At 43.3% G+C, this 20,658-nt stretch overlaps 1 protein-coding gene across 1 annotated transcript in view; it reads left to right on the forward strand.

Annotated features, from left to right (window-relative positions):
• Positions 1-20,658, forward strand: part of VWA2 (von Willebrand factor A domain containing 2) — a 50,804-nt gene that overhangs the window by 7,850 nt on the left and 22,296 nt on the right. The window contains exons 2-4 of the mRNA XM_065408493.1: positions 2,056-2,130; positions 8,503-8,636; positions 12,575-12,684. Coding sequence (XP_065264565.1) covers positions 2,056-2,130; positions 8,503-8,636; positions 12,575-12,684 — 319 coding nt within the window. The remainder of the gene's footprint in view (positions 1-2,055; positions 2,131-8,502; positions 8,637-12,574; positions 12,685-20,658) is intronic.

Below are 20,658 nucleotides of genomic sequence, written 5' to 3' on the forward strand. Positions count from 1 at the left end.
TTTTAAAATCAGTAGGTCCAGATATGTTGCATCCAAGAGTTTTAAAAGACCTGGTTGAGTAGCTCACTGGACCATTAATGTTGGTTTTCAATAACTCTTGGAGCACTGGGGAAGTTCCAGAAGACTGGAAGAAAGCTAATGTTGTGCCAGTTTTTAAAAAGGGTAAGCAGGATGGCCCAGGTAATTATAGGCCTATCAGCTTGACGTCAATCCCAGCAAAGATAATGGAGCAGATGATATGGGACTCGATTAATAAAGAACAAAGAAGGGTATATGTAATTAATGCAAATCAGCATGTGTTTATGGAAAACAGATCCTATTAAACTAACTTGATATCTTTTTTGATGAGATTACCTTTAATCAGCCAAACTGGTAATAGTGTTGACGTAACATACGTAGACTTCTTTAAGACATTTGATTTGGTACCGCATGACATCTTGATTGAAAAAAAACTAGAACAAATAAAATTAACATGGCACATGTTAGCCAGTTTTTAATCTACTTAACTGAGAGGTCTCAATGTAATTGTAAATGGGAAATTATCAGTGAGGGGGTATGTTTCCAGTGGGGTCCCGCAGGGATCAGTTATTGACCCTATTCTATTTAACATTTTTATCAATGACCTGGAAGAAAACCTAAAATCATGACTGATAAAGTTTGCAGATGACCAAAAAATTGGGGGAGTAGTAAATAATGAAGAGGACAGGTCACTGATCCAGAGCGATCTGGTTCTCTGGGCTCAAGCAAACAATATGATTTTAATACGGCTAAATGCAAATATATACATCTAGGAACAAAGAATGTAGGCCATACTTGCAGAATGGAGACTCTATCTTGGGAAGTAGTGACTCTGAAAAAGATTTTGAGGTCGTGGTGGATAATCAGCTAAACATGAGCTCCCTGTGTAATGCTGTGGCCGAAAGAGCTAATGCAATCCTGGAATGCATAAAGGGAGAATCTCAAATAGGAGTAGAGAGGTTATTTTACCTCTGTATTTGGCACTGGTGCGACCACTGCTGAACTGTTTCCAGTTCTGGTGTCCACAGTTCAAGATGGATATCGGTATATTGCGGTGTTCAGGGAAGAGCCATGAGAATGATTACAGGATTAGAAAACGTGCCTTATAGTGATAGACTTAAAGAATTTAATCTATTTATTTTAACAAAGAGAAGGTTAAGGGATGACTTAATTACAGTCTATAAGTACCTAGATGGGGAATAAACATTTAATAATGGGCTCTTCAATGTAGCAGAGAAAGGCCTTAACATGATCCAATGGCTGGGAATTGAAGCTAGACAAATTAAGATTGGAAATAATGCGTACATTTTTAAGGATGAGAGCAACTAACCTTTGGAACAATTTACCAAGGGTCGTGGTGGATTCTCCATCACTAACCATTTTTTAAATCAAGGTTGGATGTTTTTCTGAAAGCTCTGCTCTAGGAATTATTTTGGGGAAGTTCTATGAACTGTGGTATACAAGAGGTCAGAGTAGATTATCATAATGGTGCCTTCTGGCCTTAGAATATATGAATCTATAAATCAAATAAAGCCTAGAAATCCACCAAATGTGAGGTGTGTCATAGCAGTCAGAAAAGTGGCGCTGTATGCTGGCACATTGATATAACACGTCAGCTGTGTCTTTTACTTCTCAATCATATCTCCTAGTGCTACTGACTTTAAAAAGAACCTATTTGATTAGTGCATCCTCTGCCTCCTGCTATGCTCCTTCTGCAGAACAGAGTTCTGGTGATCTCAGCATGTTCACTGTTCCTGTTGAGGATACAGGAATCAAAACACTACTTGATTTTTCCGATCCCAATCTGAGTTGGCAACCCTAATTAGAAAATATTTTGAGTTATAAACTTGGCACGTTTCAGAGAGTAAATTAGAACCCCAAGAAACATTGTTTTTGCAAATTCTTTACTGCTCCTACCCACCCACTTTAATTAGTCGGTGTCTGGGTCACTAGCATGAATGAATGCCCTGCAGAAGTATTTTTAAATAGTTTTAGAAATAATCCGATTAATGGGTTAATATATATTTGATCCCACAGTGCTGCTCACATGGGGTCTACAAGAACTTCATGCCAACCAGGAGACAATTGTCAAGATTTCTGCTGCTGGCCGACGTAAGTTTGTTTTTATAAACTAGAAATTCAAACTCCTAATCCTTACCTTCAAGCAGGGCCGTCCTTAGGCATAGGCGGCTGTGTAGGGCACCCAAAAATTTGGTGCACCCCTGGGTCTTAGTGTCCACCTTCCCGCCTCTTCCTATCCCTGTTATGACCCTTCCTGCAGGCTCCCACCACAGCTGGCTGCTGCAGCCTGGTGAGTCTTCCTCCGGAGGGGGTCTAGTTAAAAGTGAAAAAGCCCCCAGCCTGCCAGACCTGTTAGCACAACATTGAAACTGTTAAAGAGCCATTCAAGTGGTAATGAAGCCATTTAACAGGCATTTGCCAACCCCTAGGTATATACTGTCAGTTTCTGAATTTACTGACAAAAACAGTTGTGCATTAATGTAATATTTACTCAGACCTTAGTTTAAAATTTGCTTTAAAAATATTTCATTCGAAGATTGCTAAAGATTATAAAATCACATCTCTAAAAAATCCTGGCATAGATTTTTAGATGCACAATCTGAGTATTCATCTTTAGCCTTAAATGCTTGGATCTTCAGACACATATATATATTTTTTAAATAAATCCCTCAAAAGACTACCCTTATCTAAAATACACATTTTAATTTCAATTACTATAGTACAAAAAACTTGCTTCTGAAGTCTTCCTGTCCTTTCTGTCCATCCCTTTCTTTCTTCATTCCCCTGTTGAAGAGAGCCCTTAAAGGGACAACACCCCTTTCCTTCCAGATAGCTGGACAAACGAGTTTCCCTTTCTTTACTTCTGACTATTTGATTAGTTTTAAGAGACCCCTCCAGCAAAATCGGTACTTAGTAAGATATAAAATCCTTTGTTATACCTAAAATCTTTAGAAACATATTTTTAAAGTTGGTGAAATTTCATAAACATGTCTATTGTTATGGAGATCACACAAAGTAAGTTAGTGTTCCCTTTTTCTAAAAGCAATGAATATTGTTATGAACACACTAAACCTCTGTGACTGATTAATTTAAAATAATGTCTTTGTTTCAGTGAGTTAAATATGTAGTAATTTGGAATGATTACTTTATGGAGGCTTAAGAGTACATTTAAAATATAAAATCAGCTTAGAAATACTGATTAAGAAAATGTAAAACAGAGAAGAGCTGCATCATTTATTCCATAATATTTAATGCTGTATTCAGCAGGACAGCTGACTTGCCCTAACTACAAAGTTTTTGCAAATAAATCTGACAAATTTCAGGGTATATCAAAATACCTGTGACTGACATTTTTCTTCCCAAATGTAGTGCTTTTAATTAGGTACCTTCTGCATGTCCAGTCTTCACCATCTGGCATGCAGTAGAAAATGTGCTCCATTTTCTTTTGAAAAAATCCTCTTGTGCAATTTCTTTCTAATGTCATTTGCTTCATGTGGGTTCAGGGATTTGGCTGGAAGGGGGTGAGCAGGGAGGGGGAAGGAAGAGAGGAGGGAGGCAGTGGGGAGAGGGCGGGGCCTGGGCAGAGTGGGGGTGGGGCCTAGGGCACAGCAGGGGTGGAGTATGGGTGGGGCCACAGGCAGAAGAGGTGGGCTGGGGAGCTAGCCTCCCCAAGCGTCAGCTTCACCCACCGCCCATGACAGCAGGTAAGAGCAGGTTGGCTCCCGCACACCCAGCGCACGCTACAGTCTCCTTAGGCAGGGGCCGTATTCACAGAGCCGAATGCGCTGGCGCCGCGCATCCTGCATGAGGGAGAGGGTATGGGGGTCTCTGTGGGGAACTGTGACTCTCCACCTTGTCCCTCGCCCCTCCCCCGCAGGCTGCGAGCCCAGGCTGCCATCAGGCACAGGGGCACCAGTTTAATAATACTGCATAGGGCCCCATAAATCCTTCAAGGCTTTGCCCAGCTCTGCTACTGCTGCCTACATCACCTTTCCCCCTGCTTTTGCGCTCACCCTCCACCCTGCTAACTCCTCCCCCCAATGGGTACTTACATCAAGACTCCCCCAGATGCTATGTTCCTTGCAACCTCAATCTACTCTTTCAGATTTCAGGCTCGTTTATTTCAGTTGGTTTCTGTTCCACCACTTCAGACTTCTTGCCTAAATTTGTTCCCTCAAACCTCAATGTAATATTTCAGCATATTAACCCCTGGTTCCCCACTCAAGTTAGTTATGTGTTTAACAGAGGAACCAACAGGATAGTCTGAGCCAGGATGGTCTTGTAATTAAGATACTGTATAGTGACTCAGAAGACCTCAGTTCTGTTCCAGGTTCTGCCACAGGCTTCCTGGGTGATCTTTGGTAAATTACATCATCTCTCTGTCCCTCAGTTCCCCGTGTGTGAAATGGTGATAATGCTTCCCCACAGAGAGGTGTTGTGAGAATCAATTTGTTGTTATTTGTGCAGCCGTGGTGGGGGGGATCATATTAAGTACCTCGATAGTCAGATAGAGGTGTATGTAACAAAATTATATTGCATGATCTTTTACCTTGACCTTCATTTTCCAGTGTCCATTGTCCAACTTAAAGCGTAAGCTCCTGTCGGCTGGGACCTGCCTGGTTTTGAACTTGTCTGTAACACACAATTCATCCTTATCATATTAGAGACTTAAAGAATGATGGAAAAGAGACTTCCTCCTCATTCTGGGTGTTTATTTCTTAATTACATTCATTTGAAGTCTGCAACAGCTGTAGAAACAGCAGTCCAGGAGGACGTAGTTATGCAGCAATAGAAAAACAATCGGATAAGATGAGGCTGCATTGAACTATCTCTATATCATACATTAGCCAAGCTGTAACAGCCGCAGCCCGGGTGTGTCCCTAAATCAATGCTAGTGCAGCAACTGAAAGTGACTGGAGGGAATCCAATGAGCACAAGGAAAACAAAAAAATGAGTGGGCATTATTCTGCAGATACACTGTGCATTGGTGCTCTTGATCTGTTTGTTACTCAGGGTTATACGCAGGGGCATGGTGTTCCATAAAGATGTTACCTCATCGCTCTAATATCTGTATCTGGTTGTTTAGGACATGGAGCAGCTAACAATATTAATATGGTTACTGACGTTCCTAGCAGTGTTCTGGGAGGCTTTGTAATGTCATGGGGACATGTCTTCCAGATTCTTTCCCCAGTAAGACAGAAGAGTCTCCAGAGAATCCTTACTGGGTTTGTCACTGACCCCGGTACGGGTTAGGGCAGGATTTTTGGAGTTTAATCTGGGCTGTGTGAATACTCATGCAGAACAGCACCTCACTGGTGGGTCTCAGTGCTTTGATTTCAAACATGGAGGCAGAGCTGCTGAAGTGTGAACAGCACTAGCAATGAGGCCCAGTTTGCCTGCTAGAGCTTGTCTGGAACTGTTGTCTTAATTTTGGTGTTCCAGCCGATTGAGGAGTGGAATGAACTTGCAAAGAACAGGACTTCTGAGAGAATGAGGTTATCGTATAACCAAACCCGACGACCCAGAATGGAATGCTTTAAAACTTTCAATCCTTTATAATCTGGCATTAGAAAATCCTAATTATAAACACACTTTCTCACTACTAGGAATGAAACAATTGTGATGATAAAATGTGTCTGGGAGGAGAAGTGACTGGGGGGGGGGGGGGGCGGGAGAGGGGCACTGGCCACAAATGCTTTTTTATAGCTGGACCATTAAAAAGGACTCCAGTTATAGATGGAACACCCTTTACACCTTCTTCTGTATTTACTGCTTTCTGCTTTCTGACATTGCATCTCAGTTTCCCTCAAAAATGCTGCGGGGTTCTTTAAAATTTGCTCTGAACATAGCACTGACATTAAGGACTCAGTGAATTTTTCCCCCCCTCTTAAAATTTCTCCTGGTGTTACCTGGCAGAGGAGCAATTGTTCACATGTATTTCAGGATGGAGCATTGTCTAGTAGTTACTGCTAGACTAGCGATTAGGAGTCAGGACTTCTGGATTCTGTTCTCGGCTCTGCTGCTGACTTGCTGTGTCAAAACACTCATTTTAAGGGATTTAGATAATTGGTTCCCATTAGGAGCCTGTGAAGATCACAGGTAAACTGAAGGCCAGAGAATCTAAAGCAATCTGGCATTATAATACAGGTTGATTTTTTGAATACTAACGTATCTCTAGGCTTAACCAATTCACCATTGTAAAGCACTTTCAGCTCCTCAGCTGAAGGCTGTCCTGTACGTGCAAGCTGTTGTAGTAGTTGCTTATCGGTTCCAGCTCAGTGGGAGGCCATAGTTTATGCCAAGATTCCATTTGATCTCTTGGAAATTCCAGGGTGGGAGAAAGTTTGCATGAGGGGTAGGAGGTGCCTTTTGGTTTTCCATCCATTTCTCTGGAGCCACTACGTAACCATGCTTCCTTAGGATAATTCCACTCCCCTGCTTTGAGGAGTGAGACTTCTGAGGTTGCCTCCAAACCAGCGTCCCCTACGCAGCAATGCGATGCATGCTCTGCTTCCTGAGCTGAATGTCATGCTTGTGACAGGCTGCTGAAAAACTGTAAGGATTTGCAGCTGCTCTGCCAATGTCAGGGGCGTGTCCTCTTCCCTATTACCCAGCTTTTTCCCAAATTCCAGGGAAGTGTTTTGGTTTGAGTGTCTCTGCAGGGACTGAAGAGGGAGCCTCGGTTTAATCTTTGTCAGTGAAAACCATCAGCTTCCACCTTGGCGCGGACACTCCCAGCAGCTAGTAATTACTGAGCAAACCTGTTCACCTAGGTGACACCAGGACATCATCTCAGTGCAGCCTGAAGCTAGGCTGATCTAGCCAAAGCCTCAGAGCTGATCAGATAGTTTGTGTTTTTAAAATAGCATATTTGAAAAAAGGCTTTTCTGCTTTCTTCAGGGACAAAATGTGTCTGATTCAACTGGCCACTAGATATGTTGCAAGTTCTGACTGTGTATATGTGTGTGTGGTGTTGTCGGGGAGCGGTTCTGTAACTTGTTTTTTGTTTGACATATCTCATGTAGGGCTGCAAAATGCTGAACATTCCAATCCAGGAAAGCAAATAGGGCTGCTTAAAATTAAGCACATGCATAAGTGAAGTCAGTGGGCCGGGTCACCTGACCCAGGGCCGGCTCCAGGCACCAGCTTGCCAAGCAGGTGCTTGGGGCGGCCACTCCGGAGAGGTCCAGCTATTCGGTGGCAATTCAGCGGACGGTCCCTTATTTTTTTAAAGCCAACTATTCTCCCACCACCCAAAACCTACTTTCTCTCAGCATAGATCAGGGTTGCTCTCCTCCCCAATTTTTTTAAGAGGTCATTAAAATTTTTCAATCAAATAGATTTCTTTTTGTTGTTGAAAAGTTGTTGACTTCTTTGAAATGTCTTTAATTTTGCTAAATGTATTGCAACATTTGCATTGAAATGTATTTTGCACACATTATCAAAATGCAAATTTTGATAACTGTTCTGATAAAAGCTTCAAAGATGTGAGTGTAAAAAAGGGGGGAGGAGATAATGGCTTGTTTCCAACAACATTGACATTTTTCATGTAATTTATTTTTTACCTTTTCAACCAGCTCTAATTTTTTGCTCTTCTATAATGCGCCTAATCCTAGATGTTCAGCTTTGGCACTTCTCTGTGTTATGGCCCCCATTACCAGTGTTGCCCAGGAAGTCTGTAGCTCAGCAGGGTCTTTGAATCCTTATCTCCTAAATCCTACGCAAACACTAACCACTGGACCATCCTTCCTCTCTACAACTGCTACAACTCAAGTCTTCTATATCCACATATAAACTATTATCAGTCACTTGCTGCTCAGCCGTTTCTACATCATCCTGTAGATCATCTTAGTGGATGCTTAGCTGCACTGTCTCTGTGTTAAACAGAATCACTGAATACGTTAACTAAGAGCTTTTATACTCTTGCTTTAATTGAACTGGTAAAGACTCTCTAGGTTACTGAAAACTAAGGTGAGCATATGGGAAACCCCAAGTCGCAAGGATGAATTGTTTCTGGTACTGCAGTGCTGGGGGCCAGACCACAAATAATAATATGGAGATATACCTATCTCATAGAACTGGAAGGGACCCCGAAAGGTCATAGAGTCCAGCCCCCTGCCTTCACTAGCAGGACCAGTACTGATTTTGCCCCAGATCCCTAAGTGGCCCCCTCAAGGATTGAACTCACAACCCTGGATTTAGCAGGCCAATGCTCAAACCACTGAGCTATCCCTCCCCCTAGATTTACACTAGATTTTGGGGACTCCAAGGCTGGCCCCAGGACAATACAGTGGAAATCCCATATGCCGGATTTCTTGCTGTTTCTCTCTGGATGAGAGAAATCGATAATCAGCTGAATTTTCCTTCTTTTTTTTCTGTAAACCTGGCTCACTGATTTCTGTTGTCACCTGTGACCTAAGTATAAATGTGCATCCTGACAGCATGTATCTTGTTCTCTTGCAGTGATGCAGTGCTCTGCTTCAGTAGATATCCTCCTGCTGTTAGATGGGTCATACAGCATTGGCAAAGGAAGCTTTGAGAGGTCTAAGCACTTTGCAGGCAAACTCTGTGATGCCTTGAACATCAATCCGGATAGGGTGAGTGTGGCAGTAAATGTCTTGTTTTCGTTACAAACAGCACGGTTCTACCTGACACATCCAGAGACAATATGTGTAGAGTGAAGTGAAAAACATTAGAGTTGCTGGGAGGGAGGGATCCAAAGGTTACCCAGAATAGGATACGACAAGGTTCTATGAATATGCTGGATCGTATGTATACATTGTAAATGTTTCAAAGTTCCATTTGGCATTTAAAAACCTGGGACAAGATCTTGCAGACTAAAGGTTACAGCCAGAATTTTTAAAAGTGATTAGTGATTTTTGGATGCCTAAGTTGAGACTAATTAAAAGAGCCTGATTTTTCAGAGGACGGGTGCTCAATGCTTTCTGAAAATCGGGCCCCTTGAATTTGTCTCAAGTCAGACACCCAAAAATCACAAATGACTTTTGGAAATCCTGGCTGCAGAATTTATCCCAGGGAAGTTAACCAGCCATCTGTGTGGATATAAGTGGTTATGAAGCCTGCAGAGGTCCTGTTTGTCCTCTCTCTTTTTAAAAGTATTCTGTATTCCAAAATGAAGGGGTAGAATGGAAGGATTTCACTGCAGGCCATCAACAATGTAGTAAGGTGACTGGTGGCCTACAGACGCCTGCTTGCATAAGTGTCTCAGATTTCCCAGTGGTGTGCGGTATTTGCCAATTGGTTCTGGAACTGTGCCTTTCGTGGCTAACCTTAACACTCAGGAACAGCTGTCATATCCAGCAAAGAACAAGTGAGGAGCTTCCAGTTGGATTTCCTGTCTCTACATGATTAAGAGCGATTTCTCCTTAAGCAACAATTATTGCCCTGTTCTTATGTCCCCACCTCGCCCCCATCCTCTGTGGAGTTCTAGTTTTTTGCTTGACAAGATACCAGGCACTTCCTGTTTCACCAAACACACAGGCACGATCTATCTGCCCGAGAGCTCATGCTACTATATAGTTGTAGCAGTAGCACAGTGTGCTGTAGGAGCTGATGTCCTGCAGATGACTGGCTGGGCAAGACATTAGAATCCAAGTATCTGGCATTTATGGGAAGGGAAGGGATCCAGCTCAGTTCCTCATTATTTTCCTTTCTTATTTTTGATGTTGGCTTAAATCAAGGTCTAACTATGGGGTTAGACAACTAGGAAGATTTCCCATGAAAACTGAAACTGAATATACAGCGATGAAACAGTTTTGACTGTGCATTGTCATAGACCTATGGAAAACCTTACAGCTCCAGCTTTTAGGATTTTTTTAAACACCCCATGGCCCCTTTTGGGACTTGCATATGTGTATCCCCAGATCTTACCTGCTACCTGGAGGCTCCTGAGACCTTACATGCTTGAATGAACAATAACAGCCTTGCCTAAAATGTTCCGAGGGAAGGTTCGTGCTATCTCCAGCTCCGGTTCCTACCTTGCATACAGTCCCATGTGCCTAGTGTCAAGTCAGATTTGGTAACTGCCTGGAAGAGGCTGACTACTGTTCCTGTCTGTAACGAGGGAAAATGTTAGCTGCGCTTGAAATCTGTTCAGGTGACTACTCCACTCCCTCCTAAGGCCAGTCAGACACTGGACAGACTGGGACTAGATGAATGCAAGATAGGAACCCGGTAAAGAAGGAAATAGTGGGACTTAAGGCTTTGCTCCCAGCCATACAATGTAATACTCTTCTATTTAGTCTACTCCACTCTCTAATCTAGCGACACTGTAGGGATCCAGAAAATAAACCCACCCCTCTATCTCCGTCACTTTCCCATATTGCAGCAGGCCTTAAAGTTAGAGAGACAAAGCCAAATTTCACCACAGAGCCATGTATACATGAGGCTTTCCATAGTTTGCAGGAATGTGTGTGTCACTTCAATGGGCATAAGGTGAGTTGGGTTGAACAGGCCTTTCAGTCAATGGCTTGTCAAAGAGAAGAAAACAGGCACTTACCTCTAGCAAGTAACCACACTGCAGACTTGGGCAAAGTGCGGGAATTCAGGTGCTGGATATCTCGAGTTTAGATGTAGCCTGCTGTCGGACATTTTTTTGTCCATTATCCTTCCCTTAGCCCAGTGGCTCTCAACCTATTTATCATTGTGGGCTGCATATGTGGCCCACAATGTGTTATGTGAGCCACATCCAATACTACTAGTATAGCCCTGAGCATGTCACATGGGCAGCAGCTGTGTGCTGATTGGACCACGGGTTGAGAACCACTGACTTAGTCATTATGATATGTGCTTTCTGCCATCCCTCCTTTAGATAAGATACAACATAATATGAACATAAGAATGGCCCTACTGGGTCAGACCAAGGGTCCATCTAGCCCAGTATCCTGTCTTCCGACAGTGGCCAGTGCCAGGTGACCCAGAGGGAATGAACAGAACAGGTAATCATCAAGTGATCCATCCCCTGTCACTCATTCCCAGCTTCTGGCAAACAGAGGCTAGGGACAACATTCCTGTCCATCCTGGCTAATAGCCATTGATGGACCTATCCTCCATTAATTTATCTAGTTCTTTTTTGACTCCTGTTATGGTCTTAGCCTTCACAACATCCTCTGGCAAGGAGTTCCACAGGTTGACTGTGCGTTGTGTGAAGAAATACTTCCTTTTATTTGTTTTAAACCTGCTGCCTATTAATTTCCTTTGGTGACCCCTAGTTCTTGTGTTATGAGAAGTAGTAAACAACACTTCCTTATCTACTTTCTCTACACACTTTCTCTACACTTTCTCTATATAAAATCAAGATCTCAACTACTTGTGGCTGTTAACTCTTACAAGGAGTGTCATGGAATACTTAAGAGAATTAGCCTGGTTGTCGTGGCCAAATTCCAATCCAGGTCATTTACTCTGTCTACCTAAATTTCAGTTGGAAACAGTTTTATTTTTCACTTCCCTATCTAAGGCCTTCGTTTTGTCTTCTTGCTGCTGCTGTATGCCCCCAAGATGGCTGCTTTCAGTGGTGGGGGAGAGATCCCTGCATCCACCACTTGTACAGTGCTTTGGGATGAAAAGTGATGGTATAAATATACATTCAATAATATTATCAGCTCACACTGACAGCTGCTGCCTGCTTTGTGTGGGTAACACTGAGCTGCTGGCAACCCCTCCTGAGGCTCTGAGTGATGTTTGGAAGTGAACTTTGGCCTCATTTATATCCAGGATGGGCACATAAAGGAGCTTTAGCAGAGGTGGTGGGGAATGTTTCTGCCCTCACAAAATCTTGCCGAGGCAAGAGAAGGGGCTGGAGCAACTGCTGTGACGCATGGGGATGGGACGGCTGCTGGGGAGCAGGTAGGAACTGTTCTCCTTTCCCCGTCTGCTTTCACTTGGCCAATCGTAGCAGCCACGCTAGCTGGGGCGGGTGTGCAGGTACTGCACAGGGGTGACAGAGTATGGCCCCAGCCAGCCAGGAAAGGTGGCTGCTCATGTGACTCTCCAGCCCAGCCTTCCAGCCACAGCAGGACCCAGTGGAGATATCCAGCCTGGTGGAGGGGCAGGAGCATATGCACCAGCTGCTGGGGTGGGGGACAGGGCACAGGCACCAGGGCAGAGGGAAGGAGTGTCAGCACACAGGGCAACAGCTGCTGAGGAGTGAGGGAGGCGCGGGGCGCCATCCGCCAAGGAACTGCTGTAGGAATGGCAGTAAGAACTGCCAGGGCTCCTGGAGCTGGCTGCCTCCGTGGAACTCAATAGCTCGCCTCACTCCCACTCTTATCCCTCCACCTCCCCCAATCATAGTGAGCTTCTGCCATCCCCTTCCCCCTCCCTCCCCCCCCCCCCCCCCCGCCCCAGCTTCGGAATGTGAGTGAATGGTATTTATTGGAGGGTCTTAGCCAAGAAGGGCAAGGAGAAGAGGTGATTTATCTTGAAACAATTCAAGGTCCCTAAATCTGTCACATAATCAAAATAATACAACCCTCCCAGCCACCTGCTCCTTATGCTATTTAACCTTTTCTTTCAGGTCAGAGTGGGAGTGATACAGTTTAGCTCAACTCCCCAGCTAGAATTCCCCTTGGATTTGTATTTAACCAAGCAGGAAGTAAAGGAGCAAATCAAGAAGATTGTGTTCAAGTAAGTTCTATTAGACAGCCCTATTCTCTTTGAGGGGGTGCACGTTTTTCTGGCAAGGCCTTGTGTCCTGTCCTTCACTGCTGACTAGGAAGGAGTGAACAGGATTCCCTCTAGAGCTCATCAGCTGTGCCTGTTGTAGCCAATGATTTTAGTTTAGTATCAATTTACTGTGTGATGTTCTGATTAATCAATTTATGTTACATATATTCATTGTATGTTAATTAGAGTTAATTTGTAGGATTATAAAAGCATAAGATTGATCAATATTTAGAGAACCAAGTATTAGACATGAGTAAGGGCTGGTCCACACTAACCCCCCACTTCGAACTAAGATACGCAACTTCAGCTACGTTATTCACGTAGCTGAAGTCGAACTATCTTAGTTCGAACTTACCGCAGGTCCACACGCGGCAGGCAGGCTCCCCCGTCGACTCCGCGTACTCCTCTCGCGGAGCAGGAGTACCGGCATCGACGGCGAGCACTTCCGGGATCGATTTATCGCGTATAGATGTACCCTAAGACAAGCTGAAATGCAAGACCTGTAGGTTGAGGCCTGTAAGACTTTAGCTTAGCTATTTTAGGCCTTGGAGACAAGAAACGATGACATAAGTGACCGAGAAATAACCTGATGCCCTAAGATTATGGGAAAAGAGGTAACAAGTGATAATATTGCAAAGAAATTACCCAGAAGATTACAGTATTTTTATGATCGAATATTAAAGGCACATCTGTCTCAGACGTGTCTTAATCATGGGATACAGGTTTTGCATCAATGCTAATGAGAACAAAGGGAACTTACACAGCCTATAGAAAATTGGGGTCCCTTAAGCTTCCAGGGGACACAGACCAATAAGAGAAAAGAGGGTGGACACTTTTATGGACACACGCAGAATGTAGGTGTAGACAGAATCACATTATAAAAAGGGGATGCCCAGAATGGGAAAACTGAGCTCCCTCTGGGAGACTCCAGCAAGAACCATCTCTCTACTGATGATCAAGCCATGAGAGACCCATCAGACCCTAACACTGTTGTTAAGGATGTGAGTATAACTATAGTTGTAACTTGTGCATAGGTCTGCATAGAATTTCTATATACTTTGGTAATCAAACTTTAATTGTAACTTTAATAAAACTTCTAAAAGAGACTAGACTTTGTATTGGTAAATATATGTGTGGTCACTACCTTTGGTCTTTGTGTTCCTAGAGACTCTGAAGCAAGTAGCAGAGTTGACTTTCACTCTGTTAAGCTTGAAACTGTAGTCGGCAGAGCCGAACCTATGGTGGCGTAATACCATATTACAAAATTCACTTTAATTAAAATAAAAGGCTACACTGTCAATCAATTGTAGGGGTTACTCTGGAGAGAGACACTCTCAGTCCCTGCTGGGTTGGCCAGTTAGAATGAAAATTGAATGTGGGGCTCCCATGTGGCAGAGCAGTGGTCTAACACTAAAATGGCCTTTTGAGTCCGTGATTGTGTCTAAGTCCAGATGATTAGTTCCTTTAAGAGCAGTGCCATGAATTCTTGTAGGTCCCCATGAAACTTGAAAGGAAAAGAGGAAGCACTGTAAATTTGACACAGAGATAAAGATCACGCACAGATTGTAACCACACATGCCATTTTGTTACTTCTTGCACTTCACACAGCTTGTTCGCTGCAACTAGACTTGGTTTCTATAGTTGTCAGTTTCATTTCTGGTCTTTGTTTCTTATCACACTGCGGTTGGGTTTCCATTTCCACAGTCTTGTCAACCCACGCGTTCAAAAGTCTTGATCAGGCCCCCAGAATCATAAGTTCACCTTAAAAATCATGATTTAAAAAAAAATTAATAAAAAAGATAAACATCAGGTTCTTGTTGTTTGGCTTCTGGTCTTTGAGTGTTTAGGGTTCATATTTTCAAGTTGTTCTCCCCAGTCACAAGAGATAGTGGGAGCACCTATCCCTGTTGTAGTCAAAGGCAAAACTCCTATTGAGTTCAGTAGGCCAAGATTTTGTCCTAGAAACTTACTTTTTAATGAAAGTTGAGATTTTGACGTATTCATGTAGCTCTAGGAAATGGAGCTGGAGTTTCAAAGAAGCCAATGAGTTGAGATTCGTGCTTCTGTCTCCTTCAGGCCTCTGAAAATCCTAGCCTAATGGTATGCCTATGCCATCATACCTAGAGTGACCAGATGGAAAGTGTGAAAAATTGGGACGGGTGAGGGGAAATAGGCTCTAATATAAGAAAAAGCCCTGACTATCGGGACTGTCCCTATAAAATTGGGACATCTTGTCATCCTAATCATACCTATGTCAGTGTAACTGTGCTGGCATAACCCCCTAGTGTAACCACACTGTACCCCAACAAAAAGAGTTTTTCTATCCGTATAGGAACCACCTCCCAGAATATTAGTTACATCAACAGAAGACCTGTTCCATCGACACAACTGTATCTACACTGCATGTTTTGTCAGCATAGATAGATTGGTCAGGGATGTGGTTTTATCACACCCCTGACTGACGTAGTTATGCTGACATTACTTTTAATGTCAGAATGAGCCTTAAGCTAAAGAAAGGAAATTGGAGCCGAAATCATCTCCTTTTTAAAAAGTGCTCCTTTCTTTTGTTTGGGTGGAAGGGAAGGTCATATTGAGCCTATGAAAGTAAGTGGGGACAAAATATAGGAGTATCTCCCAGAGGCTGTAGAATTTCAGCAGAAAAGGCATTAGGGTTAAAGGATCAGCTCATTCAAAAGCCAAAGTGTCTAAACCAATTCTGAATATGGCCCAGAGTTTGCAAACAAACTCAAGATCCTCTTCAACTTCTTCAAGCGAGCAAAATCTGTTACTTTTTTCAATGACAACTTAATTATACAGTCTAGAAAACCTTTTGTGTAATGTTCCGGGGGAAGGATAGCAGAGAGATACCAGCTCCTCTTTGGCTATTGTTTCAAAGCCACTGAGAGCAGAGAAAATGAAGCCACATTGGATATCTGGAATTTGGTTTGGCATTGAAAATGTCTTTTAATGATGGCAGATGAATGTTGACAGATCTAACAGAAATAATGGCCTTGCATGTGGCCATTTCATCTAGTTTTAGCTGAAAGGCTGAAATCTAGGAATGAACAAAATAGTTATGGATGGATTCCAGCTACCAAGTGAGTTATGGGACTAATAATATGCTTGTTTTATACATAGGAAAGCCTGATTAATAGAGTTTAAGGCCAGAAGAGACCACATATATAACACAGACCATAGAATTTCATAGTTATTTAAGCCTATATCAAGCCTATATTTAGTGGTTCAGCTAAAGCATCTGGGTCAGGAGAGGTTGCCCAGTTACCCAAGCTCACACCAAGATTGGGATTACCCACTGACTTTAACAGAGCAGTGCCATTTTTCACCAGCTGAGACTCTCCCACTATTATGAAGTGGCATTATAATATTTTCAGCCATAGTAACTGTTAGTTCAAGCACCTCAACTACCTCTGTTGCTGAGTCAGAGCTTGGGACATGTTGCAGAATTTGTTAGATTTTTATGGATGGTTCAAAACACTTAGGGATTGAAACAAATTGATGGCCAGTAGCGTCTGACCAGAGAAGCTGCTGGACAGACTTAACATAGGTTCTTGAAGTTTGGTTGAAAATAATAGAAAGTTGCGGGGGAGAATGGGTTTATGCATCAGAGAAAAGATAAAAGAAAAGCTCCTGGAATGCATTACATATAAAAGAAAGAAAGGTATATGGTGAAACAAAGAGACGTAAATGGACTTGAAGAATTTAGGAGCTCTGAGCATGCATGTGATCAAATACTATATATCAAGAAATTCAGTCGTTATTAAAATAGAGAATCATTCAAACAAATTAAAAGTGATTTGGAAGCACAGAGTTGTGTGTGTGTGTGTGTGTGTGTGTGTGAGAGAGAGAGAGGCCATGTGTGTTACCATATATATATATGAAGAAGAACATCATGCCTCAAAGAAAGAATTGACATTTGCAGTCTGGCTGCCCTTAATTGCTTTGAATTGAAGGAAAAGCAATACTAAAAGGCAATAGCAGGAAAAGATTTATGTTGAAACTCCTCAGCCAGGATTAGAAAACAGATGGAAATGTCTCTTCGGATAGAGAGGCTTAATTAGCCAAAGGGCTCAAAGTGGTCTGGGCTTACTCTGATATCAAATGTTGAATCAAGGATGGCAGGTTACAGAACTCTTGGCTTATATAGTCCGCAGGAGGATGGGGGCAGGAAATTTGTGGCTTATCTGGATATAGTTGTTGGAAGTAACACATGACAAATGTTAAACCCTAAAAAATAAGGGTAAATGTTAAAGGGGCCAGGGTTAAAATAAAGGTTTGGTGTCAATACATGGTGGGTCTGCAGTATCAACTCCCCTAGTTTTTACACTCGACTAATTGGGTAGTTCTCATTCAGAGTAGTACGTAGGACTGAGGCCATCACTTGTAAACTCCTCAGGAAAAGGACCATGTCACCTTCTGCCTGTCAGTGCCCGCGCAAGGAACCCAGTGCTGACTGGGCGTTCTCTTGATGCTACTCTAATAGAAGGCTCAGATTTTTCAAGGCCACCTAATGGAAATTACGTGTCCAAATCCCTTCGAATTAAACAGCTCCTCTATAGCTCAAGTTGGGCAGCTGAAACTGAGGCACCCAAAATTACGGATCCCTTTAGAATATACAGTCCTCTTCACACAGGAAGTCTGTCTGTGGCCAGGCCAGAAATAGAAGCCTGCCATAGCTGTGCCTTAACAGCATTTAGTATTTATGTCTTTGTACTGCGGAAGTGTCTCAGAGCCACAGTCCTGGATCAGACCCCATTCATAGAATCCTAGAAGTGTAGAACTGGAAGGGATCTTGAGAGGTCATCTAGTCCAGACCCCTGCACTCAAGGCAGGACTAAGTATTATCTAAACCATCCCTGACAGGGGCTTGTCTAATCTGCTCTTAAAAACCTCCAGTAACAGAGATTCAACAACCTCCCTAGGCAATTTATTCCAGTGCTTAACTATCCTGACAGGAAGTTTTTCCTAATGTCCAACCTAAACCACTCTTGCTGCAATTTAAGCCAATTGCTTCTTATCCTATCCTCAGAGGTTAACAAGAACAATTTTCCTCCCTCCTCCTTGTAACAACCTTTTCTGTATTTGAAAACTGTTATCATGTCCCCTGTCCATTTTCTCTTCTCTAGACTAAACATTGTGCTAGGCTGTGTGTACACGTGAACAAAAAGATGGCCCCTACCCCCAAAGAGCTTACAAACTAAGACAAGAGACAACATGTGGATAGAGGTGGGAGAGCCCAAGGAAACAACTACAAGGCCTTCCTTCCTTCCCCAGAGCTGTGCTGTATAGAATTGTACATTTGTGTTTTTCCTACAATTTTACATAGTATTTTATTCACTTTCTCTGTCCCTCAAGCTGCCTGTGATGTGGTGTGAATTAGACTAGAGAGCTATCCGGTAAAAGTGCATTGTTTAATACCCAATAAGGAATTAAGTCTTATCATTACAGTTAGAATTGTATAACTGTAACAGTCTTACAGCTAACTGTGCGTGTTGCCAGATACTGGGGAAGGAGATGGAAAATATGGATTCTTATTCTGTATTTAAATAGCAGGCAGCCGTTTACAACACCGACACTATAGACTTTTATTGTTAGCAGTTGTAGAGCAGCTGCAAGACTCATAGGCTCTGTCATTCTCTAGTACTTTAACAACTATCCAGTTTTATAAAGTAATTTATATCACTGGTGGAATGTACAACCCATTGGCACTTGTGTGGGTACAGATTTAGTTGGGTACTGGAGAAATGATAGTCCGTGTTAAAATAATTGCTTTCTACCACATTAGCATGGCCAATGGGTATTCCCACTCCAGCCTCAGAATATCATGACTGCCAAAATATTCACTTACTTGACTCTTCGCTGCAAGTGCATCTCCAAGAAGTGCATTTATGGATCAGTCCCTGAATTAGACATGGAGGAAAGAAGAACACAGAGGGAGCGGGGCTTTGTGCTTCAGGCATTTCACTGAGAGTCACACAACATGGGTTAAGTTCCCAGATCTGCCTGTGTGACCTTTGCCCTCACATGACCTGCTCAGTGTTCAGGAGCACTCAGGGCCAGACTTTCAAATGCTTAGCACCCAAAGTTAGGGCCAGATTTTCATAAGAACTCATCATTTCTATAGACACCAAATAAGGGCCTGGCTCTAAGAAGTGCTTATGGACAGATTTTCGAAAAACCCCAGCCGAGATCTTCATCCCTTGGTGCTCCTTTGAAAATCTGACCCTTAATCTCTCTGCCTTGATTCCCCATCTGTAAAATGGGAATAATAGTACTTCCCTTCTCCCACCCTTTGCCTGGTCTATTTAGACCAGTGTTTCCCAAACTTAGGACGCCGCTTGTGTAGGGAAAGCCCCTGGCGGGCCGGGCTGGTTTGTTTACCTGCCCCGTCCACAGGTTCGGCCGATCGCAGCTCCCACTGGCCGCGGTTGGCTGCTCCAGGCCAATAGGAGCTGCTGGAAGCGGTGGCCAGTATGTCCCTCGGCCCGCGCCCATTGGCCGGGAGCAGTGAAACGTGGCCAGTGGGAGCTGCGATCGGCCGAACCTGTGGACAGAGCAGGTAAATAAACCAGTCCGGCCCGCCAGGGGCTTTCCCTGCACAAGCGGCGTCCCAAGTTTGGGAAACACTGATTTAGACTATAAGCTCTTCAGGGAAGAGACTCTCTAACTATATGTTTGTACAGCACCTAGCACAATGGGATCCCAATCTCTGCCATGGCCTCTAGCTGCTACTGTCAGACAAATAATAATAATAATGTGATGAAACAGTGTCCCATGATTAGAGTATGTTGGTGTCAGAGACAAAAACGAAGTGAAGTTGATAATTTGTGCCAATTTAAAATGGTTGCAGGCTTGACCCCTTCTCCAGTCAGGAAAGCGCCTGTGGCAGTGGCCAGATAATTGAATTCTAAAGCAGATTGGGATACTTGGGGCTGCTTATTTGCATATTAATACCCAGAATGCTTTTCCAGCTTGGAGCTGCAGCTACACAGCTGTGCTCTACTAGCTGGAATCACGGATGGCTTTTCCCCACCTTTACCTTCCTAACCTCACTGGTTTAATTTATTGTGAAATCCAGGTGAACTGCCTCGCTCTTTGTTCATCATTAATTGAAAAGGAAGGCTAAATAAAGAGTGCCTTGTATTCTCCCTTCATCAGTTTCCAGGGATACACTCCGAAGTCCTTTGGGATTTGCATTTTTGGGGGGTTTATTACTGACGAACAAATGGCATTCTGTGGAAAATCAAATTAACCAAAGATTAACAAGAAAGAGAAGGGACTGTGCCTCTGGGCACAGCTGAATTGCCAGCCCTTAATTAAGAAACATTCTCCAAAACAAACAGTGAGTTGCCATGCACAGCCTCCCTACCCTCTAGGCATCTAGCTATAGTTCTAGTCTAAAGAAATACACTAAGGTTTTGCTCTCTGTAAGGGGCTTGTACCTGCAGTATAAAATGTATACCCATTGGGGAGCAAGATGTTTGAGGTGTTCATATTTTCACAGACACTGTACGTAGGGCTGGCAAATGGAAGATTTCATTGTTAATCAGCTCCCCCATACAGGGGCAGTGTAGCTCTCAAAGCACTTTGTAAAGAAAGGTCAGCCTCATTAGGAAACTGAGGTGTACACCATTGACGTGACTTGCCGAAGGTCACAGGGGGCGGAATTGAACCCAAGCCTCCTGGGTCCTAACCCAGTGCCCTCTCCACTGGACCATGCTGATTGATATGGTCCAGCCTTCTCTTAAATACATGAGTTACCATGAGTCTTTTGTTGAAAGCAGCCATCCCATTATTGCATCTGTGGATATTTTTCTCAAGGCATATCTGCACCTGTGGGGTGGGGAGGAAGAGTCAAAGGAAGAGGAGCTGTCAACTAATAGCAGGAAGGTGGTGACAGTTACAGAATTAGACGCA

Source organism: Emys orbicularis, chromosome 7, assembly GCF_028017835.1.
Source record: "Emys orbicularis isolate rEmyOrb1 chromosome 7, rEmyOrb1.hap1, whole genome shotgun sequence".
In the NCBI taxonomy this organism is placed as follows: Eukaryota; Metazoa; Chordata; order Testudines; family Emydidae; genus Emys; species Emys orbicularis.